We start from the raw sequence: 15,781 nt of genomic DNA, 5'->3' as shown, positions 1-15,781 counted from the left end.
TTCTTTCCCGATTCTGACTGTAGAGTCATGGCCTCTAGAGGAGGGGCCTCAGAATCTTTTGGTTTACCCCAGTTTCAGGGATTCTTTGGGAGATGGTGACAGGGCTGTTCAGTAATATGTGTTCATTGAAAAGTGATTGTTACATAGAGGATTTATTATTGTCCTTTTTGGGACTTGGCTTTTTCAGATATTTTGGCTCCTTGCATAGATTTCAGACCAATCCTGAGTTTCCTTGTTTTAGGCCATGTGGTCAGGCACACAATAGGTCTTGGATCCTTAGCTTCCAATTCAACCAGAGCAACCTGTTTTATATTCCAAATTTTGGACTTCTGGGTGCAGAATAATTAATAAAAGTTTCTTTCAAGTCTATATTCTATAGAGAACACAGTTGTTCATTCATTGAATACCCCAAGCATTATCTGTATACCAAACACTTTTTCATACACTGACATTTTTCAAATCAGTGACATTAATATATCACTGAATTTAAAAGAAATTTCTTTTTACTTATTTTCTAATCAGCAGATAGTAAACTAAATTCAGTTATGGGCAGGACACAACTTTTGGTTTTAAAATAAAACTCTCATATTGGAAAGATAAAGAAATCCCTTTTTTTGTTAAAAGAAAGTATTAAATTCTTGTTATTCCTCACTGTTAATTGTCCTCATTCAAGAGATTTTCATTGTTGAAAAAACATAAAATTTATCTGTATGAGGACTTTTTGGGTATGGTTCACTAAGATTATGCTTCTTCTCATTATGTCAAGGTCTTTGCCTTGCTTTGTTTAGTATCAAACCATGCTGGCAATCTTTTTAGTCTTTGAATTTGAACTGAATTTGGAGTTTGCATTTTTGCTTTAAAATCGTTCATATCGAATGTTTTGACTTTATCCCATTGTCAGTTGATAAAAATGAGTCATTGATAGCTAAGAACTTCAGCATAAAAATTAATATTGTTTAAAGAAGGAGGCTGATTTATATCTGTTGATATAGAATCATTCCTGAGATATATTGTTAAATGAAGAAAAAGCAAAAAGTAGAATATGTAGTATACTATATTTATACAAAAAACTTTAGATAGTTCTACTTGTGGAAATATATATGTAAGAATCTGATCATAGGGCTCGTTTTGGAGGAAGAAACTGGGACCCAGGCACTGGATGGAGGAAGGGCTTACCATATGTACTTTTTTTTTTTTTTTTTGGAGAGATTTTCACTGTAGGGCACGTGCGCTCGCCAGACAGACAGAGAGAGACATAGAGACAGAAAGCGAGAAATCACCCCCCAGGGGGGTGGTCACACCGCAATCCCTTCTCCTCCATTCTCCTCTCGGGATCTTGGGCACGCACGCACACGCGCCCGGCGTGAGTTTTAAGCCACCGGGTCCGGGACATGAACCGCGGTCAACTACGTGGGAGTCCAGCGACATAGCCATTATGCCAACTGCTGGTTCCCACCATATGTACTTTTGTACTCGGTCTTTTTGTAAACCTTGCACCTGTCTCCCTCATTACTAAGCTACAGATCTTGTCAGCTAGCATTGACTGGGTGTAGGATTCTTCTCTTCCTTGGCAAAAGTGATGCTGCTGTCTTGCCTCAAGACAGTCAGCTGTTAAATGTATGGGTGAAGACACCAACCTCACCAGCACTTTTGCACTCCTTTAATCTATCTCTTCTTGCTACCCTTCTTCAACTAGAAGTTGTTCTCATCCAGATAATAATGGCACAACCTCATAGATTATTGTGAGGATGATCTGAGATGAGGTATGAAACACAACCTTCAGTGATGGTTTGCTTCTATGTAATATCTGACTTGACCATTCTGAGACTGTCTAGCACTTCTTTTCTAGAACACCCATGTAATATTTTCTCCTCTCTGTTACTGTTCCCTCATTCAGCAAATACTTAAAGGTGCATCTGGCATAGTTTGATGCATGGAGTGGTTCAAGAGAGACAACAACCCTGCTTTGTTAGAGTTGCCTAGACATTTCTCTCTTAGCCTTCTAGAAGACCCGGGGCTACTTCATGGTTTGGTGCCTGGGCACCTAAGCTTTTTCTTCAGGGAAGCCAAGTATGATGTCTTCATACTCTTCTTCTTTTTTGAAAGAATTATTTTATTAACTTTTAACTAATTTATTTATCTTAATTTGACCAGAGATGGAGAGAGAGAGAGAGAGAGAGAAAGAGAGAGAGAGAGAAAGTGAGAAAGCAAACCGCCAGGTCCAGGATTCAAACCACAGTTGGCCATGTGGGAGTCCAGTGTCTTTAACCACCACACCACCTGCTGGCCCCACCAATTTCATACTCTTCTAACCCTCTAGTGAAACTTTGCTTTCTGAAGCCTTTTTTGATCTCTCCTCCCCAAAGATAGTATCTGTCACACCCAACTTTGCCACTACTCATGGGATTCACACTTCTGCACTTCTCTGCTGATTTTTAATCTCCTTGAAAGTGGGAGTCCAGAAAACTTTGGGTACATTTTGATAATTTATTAAATATCTGTTGAAAGCTCATGCCTTGAACTCATGTTATTTACTTAAAACTGTTCTGACATACTTCATTGCTAAAACCAAAATGAAATCTTTGTTTCCAACAGCATGTTGTTTCTTTCCCAGTTTCTTTCCACATTGGTTGCCTTTCATTGTGTTCTCTTATCATAGAATGCACAATGTATTGCTGCCAAATTTCAACTTGTGCTTTTTTTGTTTGTTTGTTTTGTTTTTGCCATTGGGTGTGTGCATTCACCAGACAGAGAGAGAAAGAGACAGAGAAAAACTGAGAAATTATGACCTGGGGGAATGGCCATGCCACAATCTTTTCTCCATTCTCCTCTCAGGATTTTGGGTATGCAGGTACATGCGCACTGTGATTTTCAAGCCACCAGGTCTGAGACTAGAACCATGATCAGCCCTATGGGAATCCAGCACATTAACTACCATGCCACTTATTGACCCTAGCTTGTAAGTTTTAACAACCACATTAAAAAAGAAGAAGAAGAAGAAAGAAAGGGGGGGGGAACCCCAAAACAATAAAACAAAATAAGAGTTCCACTACTTTCTTTCCACTCCCCCAAAGTCCTACTCCATGTATAGAATCAGCCTTAGGCAAACTGTGAAGGGGCCAAGTCACTTGGATGTTTTTAGGTGCACATCTAAACCTATTTTTTTTTTTTTTTTACTCTAAAGTTCATGAATGGGCCTTTGTAAAGGATGAATTCCCTAAAATTGTAAGCAAAACTGAGTATATGGATGTTTTTATGACATGGAACTTTCTTTCTGATCAGGGATCTGAACAAAGCTAAAAAGCCATGTTAGTAGCTTCTGCCTTTCCCATCAGGTGCCCCAGGTTGTTCCTTAATTGCCAGAGGCTCTTCCCTTTTTGGTTGTTCTGTCTGTTTTGGGGGCAGATCTCCAGGCTGAGCACTTATCTTCTAGTACCCTACATCCTACACCCCTCTCCTCTCATCCAGTCTTGTCTCTTCTCTGACCTTGTGTGGGATTCCAGCTGCTCTGTGGCCTGATGAGCCAGCCTTAAAAGTAGAGACGGTACTGGACAGGGAAACAGGTCCATGTCAGCCTGAGATTCTGTAACTCAGACTGTGGGGAAGAGCCTTACTGTTTTTGCTTTAGGAAACATTCCCATTTGTAGAGATGATTTCAGAAGGGCAGGCTTCCTTTTTTTGATGCAAAGTGCCTGAACAATTTCTGTCAGATATGTGTGTGGTGGGGAGGAGGCAAATTGGAGGGCTTTGCAGAATGAGGTTCATAATTTGTCTTATTTTAAAAACTATTTGGGAATGAGCTCATTTTTAAAAAGATTCTCCTGGAGGTGTTTGTTCTCTTTTGCCCAGGATGACCCTACATGAGTGATAGGGTGAGGTCTGAACCTAGGCTTTCTAACTTTAAGGTTGTGCTCCTATTCCAGGGCTTACTGCCACTCTCCTGGAATTCCTCAAATCTCACCACCAGGACCTTTTATAGTGAATGGGGCCAACCACATAGACTACAGACAGGAATGGTGCTACAGTAAAAATATAAAATTATCAAGACCTTTCATTGCAGTGTTTCAAGTACAAAAATACCACAAATTTGCCAATTTCTGAGACACACACACATACACACACACACACAAGAAGAGAGAGAAAAGGAGCAAGGGAGGAAGGAAGGAAGAGAGGAACCAGGAAAGAAAACGCTAGATCACCTGATACGGAGCAGCAGTAACAGTCCATGTTTTCAGCTGGAAGGTTGAGGTAGCCTCCTAGAACATGTGACCATCAACCATGAATGCAGTTACTTGTAAAGTACCATTTTTTTTTCTTTCATATGAAAGTTGCCAGCATGGAACAGATGTCTTTATTTGGAGAAGCCAGTCTTTGGAAATAATTGGTTCTCTCTTCTCTTATCCCCTAGAGATGGTCTTTCACAGATGAAATTAGATGAAAAAAAGATTAAATTACAAAACATTAGTTCATGGTATTTTCTTTTTCTCTATCACTCTGAAATGTTTTCAGACCTGCAGATTAAGTCCACATATTTTAATTTTGTTGACTGATCATGGATACTTTATTTTTTTTATCCTGTAGAATTATTTATTTATTCCATTTGTTATTATTACCTTTTTAAAAATTTAATTTTATTTATTTTTATTCGACCAGAGAGGGACAGAATGAGAGCAAGGAAAAGCAAGAAAGCAAGCTGCCAGGTCCAGGACTTAAACTGCAGTTGGCCATGTGGGAGTCCTGCACCCTTAGCCACCATGCCACTTGTTGGCCTCCTTGTTATTATTACTTTTTTAATTTGACCATACAGAGAGAGAAAGGGAAAGTGAGAAAGCAAGCCTCCAGGTTTGGACTTGAACTGTGGTTGGCTGTGTGGGAGTCCCTTGCCTCAACCACCACATCACCCACTGGTTTCCCTAGATACTTTATTTTTATCCCTAATAGTATGGTAGTGACTTTTAGAAAGGAAAAGATTGTGATTGTACTATGCCATTTTTCAATACTAACCTTTGCTTTTATTTTAAAGCTTTGGAACATCATTTCAAATAGTTACTACCCCTTTTCTAGTATCTATCAGTTGGTGGGAACTGAGCACAATGGACGACAGAAAACTTGCACTAGGAACAAGAAGATAGGTGTTTATAAGTGTTATCTCTTATCTTTCCATCAGCCTAGAAGTTAGATATTATAATCATGCTTGAGAGATTTAAATCTGAAGCTTTGAGAAGTTAGTCCACATATTTTAATTTTGTTGACTGATCATGGATACTTTATTTTTTTTATCCTGTAGAATTATTTATTTATTCCATTTGTTATTATTACCTTTTTAAAAATTTAATTTTATTTATTTTTATTCGACCAGAGAGGGACAGAATGAGAGCAAGGAAAAGCAAGAAAGCAAGCTGCCAGGTCCAGGACTTAAACTGCAGTTGGCCATGTGGGAGTCCTGCACCCTTAGCCACCATGCCACTTGTTGGCCTCCTTGTTATTATTACTTTTTTAATTTGACCATACAGAGAGAGAAAGGGAAAGTGAGAAAGCAAGCCTCCAGGTTTGGACTTGAACTGTGGTTGGCTGTGTGGGAGTCCCTTGCCTCAACCACCACATCACCCACTGGTTTCCCTAGATACTTTATTTTTATCCCTAATAGTATGGTAGTGACTTTTAGAAAGGAAAAGATTGTGATTGTACTATGCCATTTTTCAATACTAACCTTTGCTTTTATTTTAAAGCTTTGGAACATCATTTCAAATAGTTACTACCCCTTTTCTAGTATCTATCAGTTGGTGGGAACTGAGCACAATGGACGACAGAAAACTTGCACTAGGAACAAGAAGATAGGTGTTTATAAGTGTTATCTCTTATCTTTCCATCAGCCTAGAAGTTAGATATTATAATCATGCTTGAGAGATTTAAATCTGAAGCTTTGAGAAGTTAAGTGACTTCCGAGGTCAAAGAGTAGATAAGTGTAGGATATCCCAGTCCAGGCAGGTGCACGTCTAGTGGGGTTCTATGCAGTTGGTGTGTGTAGGTGACAGTCGTTTTACAACGTTTACTTTCTTGAAAGGTATATCTGTACAAAAGAGGTATTTAGGAACTTTCTCCATTTAAACTTGCCTGATTTGTTAACCCATTGATCATACTGCATTGTTGATTTGACTGCAAATAAATCATAGGTTGGTCCCTGCTTCCTGTTGTTTAAAAATATTTGTACGATTTTGAAATAATACCTTCCTATTAATAAGAGAAACAGTCTTAAAGAAAGACCCAATAGTAACTTATTATCATTTATTCCCTTGTTTATTCAGCCCATATAAGTGAACATCTATGTGCTGGCAAGTGGGTAAGAAGATTATTGAATAAAATGGCCAGTGCCCTCCTAGAATGAGTATAATGCATCAATGTGGGATCTGAGGGCTGATAGAGAATAAGATGGGATCACTTTCCTACCACAACTGACAAACTGGATTGGGGGTTAAGTCTGTGCATCAAAACTGCTAGAGTGCATTTCCGTCTTTAAGATTGAGTAGGCTTGTGCTGCTGTTCTCAGTCACAGTAACCTGCTGCTCAAGGTGGGAGGAAGGGCCACCTCACGGCCCTGGACGCCCTGGCTGCTTCCCAAGCTGGCCTGAGTCTGTACAGGAATGGCTCACAGGAGCCTTCTCTGTCAGGTAAAGCCTGATAGAGACCATGTGTGCTATTGGAGCTTCATAAGGAAAAGGTCAGAGGCCTTGGGAGTGGTCCAGGAAAAGTCTGTGAAAGTCACAGGTGTTGAATTGGGCCTTTGTGGTATTTCATGTGGTGGGATTCATTCATTTTATTCCTTTTGTGTGTGTGTGTATGTGTGTGAGAGAGAGAGAGAGAGAGAGAGAGAGAGATTTTTGCTATATGGTGTGTGCGCTTGCTGGAGAGACAGAGACAGAAAGTGAGAAATCACCCCTAAGGGGACATAGCCACCCACAATTCCTTTTCCTCCATTTTCCTCTTGAGATTTTGGGCATGCATACACACGTGCCCAGTATGAGGTTTTTTCCCTTTATTTAATTTTATTTGTTATTATTATTTATTATTAATTTTTATTTGACCAAAGAGACAGAAAGAGGGAGAGGGAGAGAAGGGGAAAATGAGAGAGCAAGCTACCGGGTCTGGAACTCAAACTGCAATTGGACATGTGGGAGTCCAGCACATTAATCACCATGCCACCTGTTGGCCCCAGTGGCATGAGTTTTAAGCTGCTGGGTTTGGGACTCAAACCATGGTCGACTACATGGGAGTCCAGTGATATAGCCATTCCGCCATCTGCTGGTGCCTGTTTTATTGTTTTTAATGTCGGCCACTACTATTACCAAAACAGGTTCAGGTATGGACGATAGAGTAATGAGCAAACAGACAAGACCTCTGTTCTTGTAAAGCCTACTTCTTAGAAGTTGGGGAGGAAGACAGAACATAAAGGAGCTAATAAGGTTAGTCCACAAAGCGTTAAATGCAAGGAAGACAGTGAAGAAACAATCAGTGTTAGAATAATGAGAGTAGTGATAATGGTGATAAGACTTTAAGATGGTCTGAAAAATCATGTCTGAAGAGGTGACTCTTGAAGTGAAACCTGAGAGTTGAGAAGAAACTGGCCATGCAACAATTTGTGGAAAGAGCCCTGAGGTCCATGAATGAAGCTATTAAGATAAGATGAAGCATTCCTTTGGAGACTTTATCCAGCAAAGAGCTGCCCTCTGTACAGGCATGGTCAAAGCTAAGGCTGAAAACTATAGATTAGCATCAAGTTATGGAGGGTCTTGATTGTCCAAATATGGCAAAAACAAGGACTGTGTATTTCTGTGTTTGTATCCAGAAGAGTAGTGAGAGTACCTGGATACATATATGTCATGGTAGCTTAAGGAAGCTTGTGAACTAGGATAATTACATGATCTATGATGAGAGACACCCAACTAACATAATGTCCCAGTCACTTCCTGTTGGAAGTCTGGTAGAGTCTTAAAATGAGGTATGTGTGGTGCTCTGTTGACCACTACTTCAAACCAGGGAGATATAGAATAGTCTGGAAATGAGGCTGTGAAACTTTGACAAAGGTAAGCTATAGTCCAAAGCCAAGGGATACTTACCAAGACAGTGTTTTCTAAATCAGATATGATATTACAGGCTCCTTTGTGGCCATTCCCTTCAGAAATAAAAACAAATTGTATTTTTGTTAATAGAAAGCTAGACTTTACAATATAAAATGTTTTTATGAAGGGGAAGAGAAAAGTTAGAATAAAGATTTGATTCAGTACAGGTTGATAGATTAAAAAAGAGATGCACTGAAATGTGCATTTTTGGAATAATTATGTATTATTTACTAAGGGAAAAACTCCCCTAAATGTTGATAGAATTTGCTAGAAATCTCTAGAGAAATGCGTTTAGGCAATGAAAGGATTCCTGGCAGTGATTGAGAAATACAGTAATGGAGAACTGCACTTGATCTCTTTTGAGGTTGATTCTGATGTGTGTAGTCTTTACATCCTATTAAATTTTTGAAAGATAAACTGATACAAGAATGATTTGCCAAGGCCAGCAACTCTTTCCTTTTAAAACCTTGGCTCAGTGTACACATTGAAGGGATGGGGGAGTAAGATAAAAGCATTATAAATATGAGGTTAACTGAATTCAAATAGAAGGTTCTCTCAAGTTATTGCATTCCTTAGAAAATAAATACATTGCGCATATGGTTAAGATTGATCAAAAAAGTATTCTGTATGCCCGTGATTACCTTCCCATCTGTGATTAAGGTTTTCTGTCTGCATCTGGTTTTCACATTATATTTCTGTAACAAGAATCCTTTATATAGCAGAGTTCACTTTCTGTATTTTCTATTAGCTGCAGCTTGAACTACTGCACGGATCGCAGATTTACACATGTGGTTTTCATTACTTCATACCATTGAGAAAAAGTAATATTTGTTTGGGAATGTATGTTTTCCACAATTTCCATGGTAATACAACATGTTGAGCCTTTTTAATAACACTCTTGTAGAGCTACAAATTGTTTGAGGCATTCTGCTCTTGCTGGAGTTTAGCTTTTAAACTCTTCTCAGTGTATGTTCCCTTCATAATGAGGTTTTACAAATCGGAGGGCTCAAGATCCAAAAAAAGCAATTATTAAAGAGAGTGAAATTTTTACTAAAATCTGCACATGATACAAACTTATTATGGAACAAGCATCCCAATTCTTTAAACATGTATTTCCTAGTACTCATTACCATGACTTATTTTATTATTTTACATTGATAGAACATTTATGTGTTAGATGTATGAAGCACAAATATGATACTCTAAAGTCATTATTTTGACAAAATCCAAAGATGAGTTCATTTCGTCAGTTATTCTATTGATTATGATATTGTGTTTCACATATAAAGCAGTTATGTGAGGAAAATTCTCATGTGTAATATTAAGTTTACATTGTGTATTGTTTGAATGTGTATTTTTATCCTGTTTTAACATTTAAGAATTTATCAGTCTATACATTTAAAACATTTTGTAACATAATCTCCCTGCCAATTTTTCTTCACTTTACAATACTCTGATTAAAGTAGATACCACAAGCAAAGTTAGAAAGTGAAGCATTATATGCTATTCATATACTGAAAGACCATCACTAATTAAGAAATTTGTCTTTTAAAGGAAGTTTATCCACATAGTAATTTTATTTGCCTCAAAACCGAGATCTACTATACTATTTTTGTTAATAAACCCAGGCATTTGTCTGGTATTTAGCAGGCATGAGCAAAGAAATAGACTCTAGGGGATTTGTATGTGCTTTGCCTGCTTCGTTTAGTGGGGAGTATTAGCTATGGTCCAATCAGGGGCATCATCCACTCATCCTCTTTTATCAGGTTCTCTGATGTCTTTTGTTGATGGTTGCTGAAGCACAAAATATTATATATCATGACTGAATCCAGGAAAAATGTCCATTTTCTTCTTTTTCTTAATACAGGTATTTGTTTAGCCTCTGTTTATAAAATGCTTTTGTCTTAGTATAAAAACATTGGAAATATTTATAATAGTAAATATAAATATTATATTTACATAATAACTTCCAATCTCTGTGTGCCCCTTCCCCACCCTGAGCGTTTGAGTATATAATCTATATATGTCTGTGTATCTGGGTTAATTTCTGACTGAAATCTTTGCTTTATCATCTGTTAATAAAACTGTTAGGTATCATAGTGAACCAAATTCAAATTTCTAGTTCATTGTCGTTAATGACTTTTTGCTAAGTTTCAAGGCAATGCTCAACTAAGAAATAATCTAGTATATGTTTCTTAATCAGTGCTCATTTAATTCTTTTTTAATCATAAGAAATGATATAAAACAACTGAAACACTGCAGAGTCATAAAGTGGTACATAGAGGGCATTGATTTTTTTTAAACAGAGTCTGCTTATTTTATATACATTGGAGTATGTTCACCAATTTTAATTTCAAAGAAGTAATTTGGTCTCAAATATGAACAGTAGCACCCTTAGTAATACTTTTTGGGATTGCTTTTATAATCTTTATTGCTTTTTATTTTTTGAGTTCTTGCTTCATGTGAATGAACATGCTAGGCCCTTATTTTTCATAGATTATAAAAATGAAATAATGATACTTTTTTCTGCTCGTAGACTGATTGTAGTAGTAGGTGAGTAACAGGCATTCAAAAAAGGTTTATGAATGGTTTTTCAGGTTGAACCTGACCAATCTAGTAGGAAGAATGAGAAAATTTGGATTTATTTAGAAGAAAAAAAGTGTTGAAGTTTATTGTTGACTTCAGAAAATAATTCAACAATAATTGTTTTTACTATTATTTTTAAATTAGTGAATTACATACAGACTGTTCTTCACTATTACCAGTTTTAAGCTATGTTCACTAATAATGGCAATACTGAAATTTTAGAACAACAGAACAAACTGGATACTGCTTTGTTTTGACCCATGATTTAACTTGCATGTAAAATGCCACAAAATAAAATAAAAACATAAAATGTCTAAAATGTTTCTTGAAACAGCCATAGTATCTGACAAATTATTGAATATTTAAAAACAAAAATCTAAACAGGTAAAGTCCAACATATTCTCTTAAAGTTTTGTTATACATGTATACTTTAAAAGTAACCTGAGTGAAAAGAGTTCGTAGGTTCAAAATGTATCCAGCTTTGAGACAGATTGTTGGAAAATTCAAAGTTCTTGAGAGCATGTCATTGTAGGAACTAAGACAATGGGGATTGTTTGGGATTCTTCTAAAATTTAGAAGAGTTTGTGGGTCTGTTTCTTAAAAATAAACATAAGAAAAGTGGCCTAGTATTATCATGTAAGTAGATGAGTGTGATACTTCAGACTGGTTGTGATATATGCATTTTTTTTCCCTTTGTTGTTGTCAATAGAAAAGATTGATCTCTGGGCTGGTGAACATAATCTCTGTCCCAGTCAGAAAAGGAGAGAGGAAATTAGCAGAGCGATTGGTGGAGAATGATATCTGTCAAAAGAAACACTTGGAGAGCACTGAGTTTAGTAATAGGTGACTGCCGGAAAAAAGGGAACTTTGAATATTGTCAAGGTAAGGAACAGACAACTATTTTGATTTTGTAATTTACGTACATACCAGAAAGTCAATCTATTATTTTTTTTCCCAACAAACTATAACTGTGAACATTTTTCTCTTACTTTCCTGATTCTAGTGCCTGTTGATAAAGAGTTTATATTGTATGTTTTAAACATTTGTCTTTGAAATCTTGGGGTGTGGGATTGGGGTGGGATCAGTCTGGGGGTGGGAACCAATCTGATGGTGGGAACCCTGTTTGATAGCTTTGGGTCTGAAGATGTCAAATGATCAAGTACCAAATTTTTATCACCCTCTTCCTGTTGCAGTGCTTCTTGCCATGTTTCATAATACATCTGTTCTAAGCTGAGCAGTCCTTGGAGTTCAAGATTAAAAGCTATGCCATGCTTTCTGTGTTTATTATAACGAGGAAATGGTGTTTTCTCAGTTTGTTGAACAAACAGGCACAAAAGTGCTTTTCAGTTTATTATTTCTTCTGATAGACTTGGACTTTTTTTTTTTTAACTTTGAGGCGAATGTTACTTTATAAGCAGAATTCATATCTATACATTTTAAAAAATGTGATATCTGACTTTAGGAAAACAGCAGATAGGAACTATCAATACATATATTGCCATTTGGCAAGAACTTCTTAAAGTTGGGAACATTTAAAAATTCAGTCACCTCCTGAATTATGGGTCCAAAGAGTTAATGTCTCTTGTAAGGAGCTCTGTTTCAAGTTTGGCAGTTAGTGGACTTGTGCAGAAACACAAATTAGTAAGGATAAACTGTGCTACGAAAAAGTTGAGAGTCGACACAAATGGTGTGTGACACTGGCTGCCATAGTCGTGGTTGGGAAGGCACTTGAAGTTCTGTGCCTGACTGCTTGAAAGAGGAGTCACCAAGTTTCCACTGCCTGTGGAAAGAGGGGTCACAAAGTTTTCTTCTCTGTGGCCATTGTTCTGAAAACATCTTTGCTGGTATCCATCCCACAATCTCTGCTCTTGCATTTCTTACAAATACAGTACTTACTGGTTTCTTTTTAAAAGTCCCCAGGAAGGAGTTGGCAAATGAGTTTTTGTTTGTTTGTTTGTTTGTTTTAAAGAAAGACCAGAGAAAATGAAGTAATTCCCTGTAGAATAATATACTCCTTTGGGAAATCCTTAATTATGATTTGATTTCTGTGTTTGTGTTTTCCTTCCTTTCCTTCCCCTTTTTCTTTATGTTATAATGTTCTACTATAAATTAATGGAAGACATCAATTCAAGAAAGAAGGCAGGGATTTCATTGTATGAAGTAGTTGAGACATCTCCCATCTCTGCTTCTATCTTCTTACGTTATGTATTACTATTGCTAAAAATTATTTTTTTAGGATTCAAATCTTGGTTGATTAGACTTCTGAAGTCTTACATAGACAAAAAGGCTTCATTATCTTAAGGAAACTAACAACCAGCACCACTGCCTTAGAATTGTTTTCTCATCATTTTCTGTCAGGAAAAGTACCTGTTTTAAAACAAGATGTAACTCTTTGTTTTCTGACTTATGTATCTCTATGAATGATTATTTTAATATGGTAGAAATACCTAAGGTGCAGAAGAAAAATTGAAAGGGATATTAAATTTTACAACTTGATTTTTTTATTTTTTTGGAGAGGTTTTTGTTATAGGGCACATGCGCTCGCCAGACAGACAGAGAGAGACAGAGACAGAAAGCGAGAAATCATCCCCCGGGGGGATGGTCATGCCACAATCCCTTCTCCTCCATTCTCCTCTCGGGATCTTGGGCATGCACACACACACGCCCAGCGTGAATTTTAAGCCACCAGGTCCGGGACGTGAACCGCAGTCTACTATGTGGGAGTCCAGCAACATAGCCATTACGCTAACTGCTGGTCCCTAACTTGATCTTATATTATCAATATATATAATTATTATCTATCTACACTCATCTCATTACAAGGATATTCTCTTCTGGTCATGTGGAATATATCTGTGGCCTACAGGTAGTAAACCATTGCGGTATAGAAGATCTATTTCAGAAACAAAAATACATGACAAGGACATATCATAATACAATTTAATTTGTGTTGTTGGTTATAATATGCAGATTATGAATTCCTAGCTTCATGTATCAGAAATAATCATGTTGAGGGACAGCAGATGGCATAATGGTTATGTCATTGTACTCCCATATAGTTGACTGTGATTTCAGGCCTAGACCCAGCAACTTAAACTTGTGCTGGGCTCATGTGAGTGCGTGCTCAAGATCCCAAGAGGAGAATGGAGGAGAAGGGATTGTGATGTGGCCATCCCTCCTGGGGGGTTTTGCCTTTTTCTGTCTCTCTGTCTCTTTCTGTCTCTCCAGAGAGCACACGTGCTCTATATCAAAAATCTCTCTCTAAAAAAAAAAAAGAAAAGTAATGCCATGTTAAGTTTCTTCTCTCTTCCTTGCTCTTTCCTGTGTGTACACACATACACATTTGTATTGGCCTACTTGTAACTTAAGTTTTTTTTCATATGTAGAATTAAGAATTCACTCCTAGTTATTCCTCCTCCTTTGTGATAGTAATGATAAATAGAAATATGAAGAATAGACTCAATTTGGCCAAGAGTAGGGAAAAATAGAAGTCTACTTTAAATTTGCAAACACCTGGAATCCATTGGTTTCCTGGAGTTGTAATTTGGAAGCAGAAAAAGCAAAGAACTACCAGGTGAACAGTTGGCTGTGTGAGAGCGCATGGCCTGAGGTGGCGCCAGAGAGTCTAGTCTATATTATAGGTTTGAACCAGGCAGTGGTCACCTGGAAACAGACCTGTCAGTGTTAGGGTGGTGTCCTCAGGAAGAACAATACCAAGTGGGCATGCTACTAGCCCCGGGTGGAACTACTGATAAGGGCAAAATGCTGGTATGTTTCCTTCTGGTGTTATAAAACATACCCAAAATACAATGCTTAGTTCTCTAGAATGCTGTTTGGAACTGTTTGCCTTGTAGTGCATGTCGTTGTAAGCACTGGAAGGATTTGGGACAGCTAGGAGTGGACTCTGGACAGAGGTGCTTGTTCTTACAAGCTATTGAGGAAAATTCAAAGAAGTGTCCAATATTTGGCATATTTTTAAAACAACTCCATTGGCTTTCTAAAACATTAAAAAAAAAGATGTGGGAGGGCAGATTGGAAGGAAACTTTTGCTGTAAAGTGGTGTGTGTTTTGTTCGTCCTTATCTAGAAGGGTATATTTAGGTAGTATCAGTTTTTACGTAGAAGTATGGGTTTCGAATGCCACATTTATGTTTTGAAAAGGCTGATTTTTTAATCAAAATGTCAATATAGATGATGCTCGGCACCTTCGAATATTAGTATCTTTATTAGGAAAAGAGCAAAGTTATTTTCTTAAGTGCTATGGCTGTTTTTGGAGAGTGTCTGCATTTATTTTTAGTTTTTCTTGGTCATGTTTGAGGGGTCTGATAGCATTAATGGGCTTTACCCCACATGGAGCTTTGAGCTTATTGTAGCACTGCACACTGATCCCAGGTCAGTGTGATGCGTGAAATCAATTTATTTGAATCTCTTTGCCTCTATAGGAATTTGGCAGCATGCCAGTTGTTTTCATTTAATGTTCTTTGTGTTGAACACAGACAAGCAGGCATGCTTTTGTATTCTTTTCTCTTTTGGTCTCTGTCTCTTTCAGCCAATATTCTACTCTATAGATTTTGAGATGAAGGAAGAATATATTATTTATATGATTCTAATAATTGCTGAATATATATATATATATAGTATTTATATAAATGGATCATTTTTGTATCTTTTAAGGGATCCTTTTTATAGTCTTGAATTTTAATGGTGATTTTATACACAACTATTATTGCAGAGCTTTATTTAAATAAGATTTTTGATGAGACATAGTGAACCAGATCTTAAATGATATCTGCTTGCATTAATGACCATTAACAAAAGTTATAGTAATAATAGTAATTAAACAGCACAAAAAATGTTTAATTTGTGAAGTGGACTATTGAAATGATTTGTTTCTTGGGGACCTTTCTTGAATTTGAAGGTTTAAACTTTAATCAAGCAATTGTTTAAAAATCATAATTACTGGGGTAGTGTTTTCTTTAACTCATCTTGATTAAGACAACAGTGTTTTACAAAGGTCTCTTGACAAATTTTTATGAAGTTCCTGCCGTTAGGGTAGTTTTTTTTTTTTTTTTTTTTTTT

At 37.0% G+C, this 15,781-nt stretch overlaps 1 protein-coding gene across 2 annotated transcripts in view; it reads left to right on the top strand.

Annotated features, from left to right (window-relative positions):
- The window catches only part of RUNX1T1 (RUNX1 partner transcriptional co-repressor 1), a 167,942-nt gene that overhangs the window by 16,742 nt on the left and 135,419 nt on the right, over window positions 1-15,781 (top strand). Inside the window, exon 2 of one of the 2 annotated variants that reach the window (XM_027776168.1) lies at window positions 11,413-11,585. The exons of the other annotated variant lie outside the window; for it this stretch is intronic. Within the exon in view, the coding sequence (XP_027631969.1) occupies window positions 11,498-11,585 (88 nt within the window). The 5' untranslated portion in view covers window positions 11,413-11,497. The remainder of the gene's footprint in view (window positions 1-11,412; window positions 11,586-15,781) is intronic. 2 annotated transcript variants of the gene reach the window in all.

The sequence above is a fragment of the Tupaia chinensis genome, unplaced genomic scaffold, assembly GCF_000334495.1.
Source record: "Tupaia chinensis unplaced genomic scaffold, TupChi_1.0 Scaffold000636_1, whole genome shotgun sequence".
NCBI classification, from domain to species: Eukaryota; Metazoa; Chordata; class Mammalia; order Scandentia; family Tupaiidae; genus Tupaia; species Tupaia belangeri.
The sequence above is the reverse complement of the archived record's forward strand: the minus strand, read 5'-3'. Positions and strand labels throughout refer to the sequence as shown.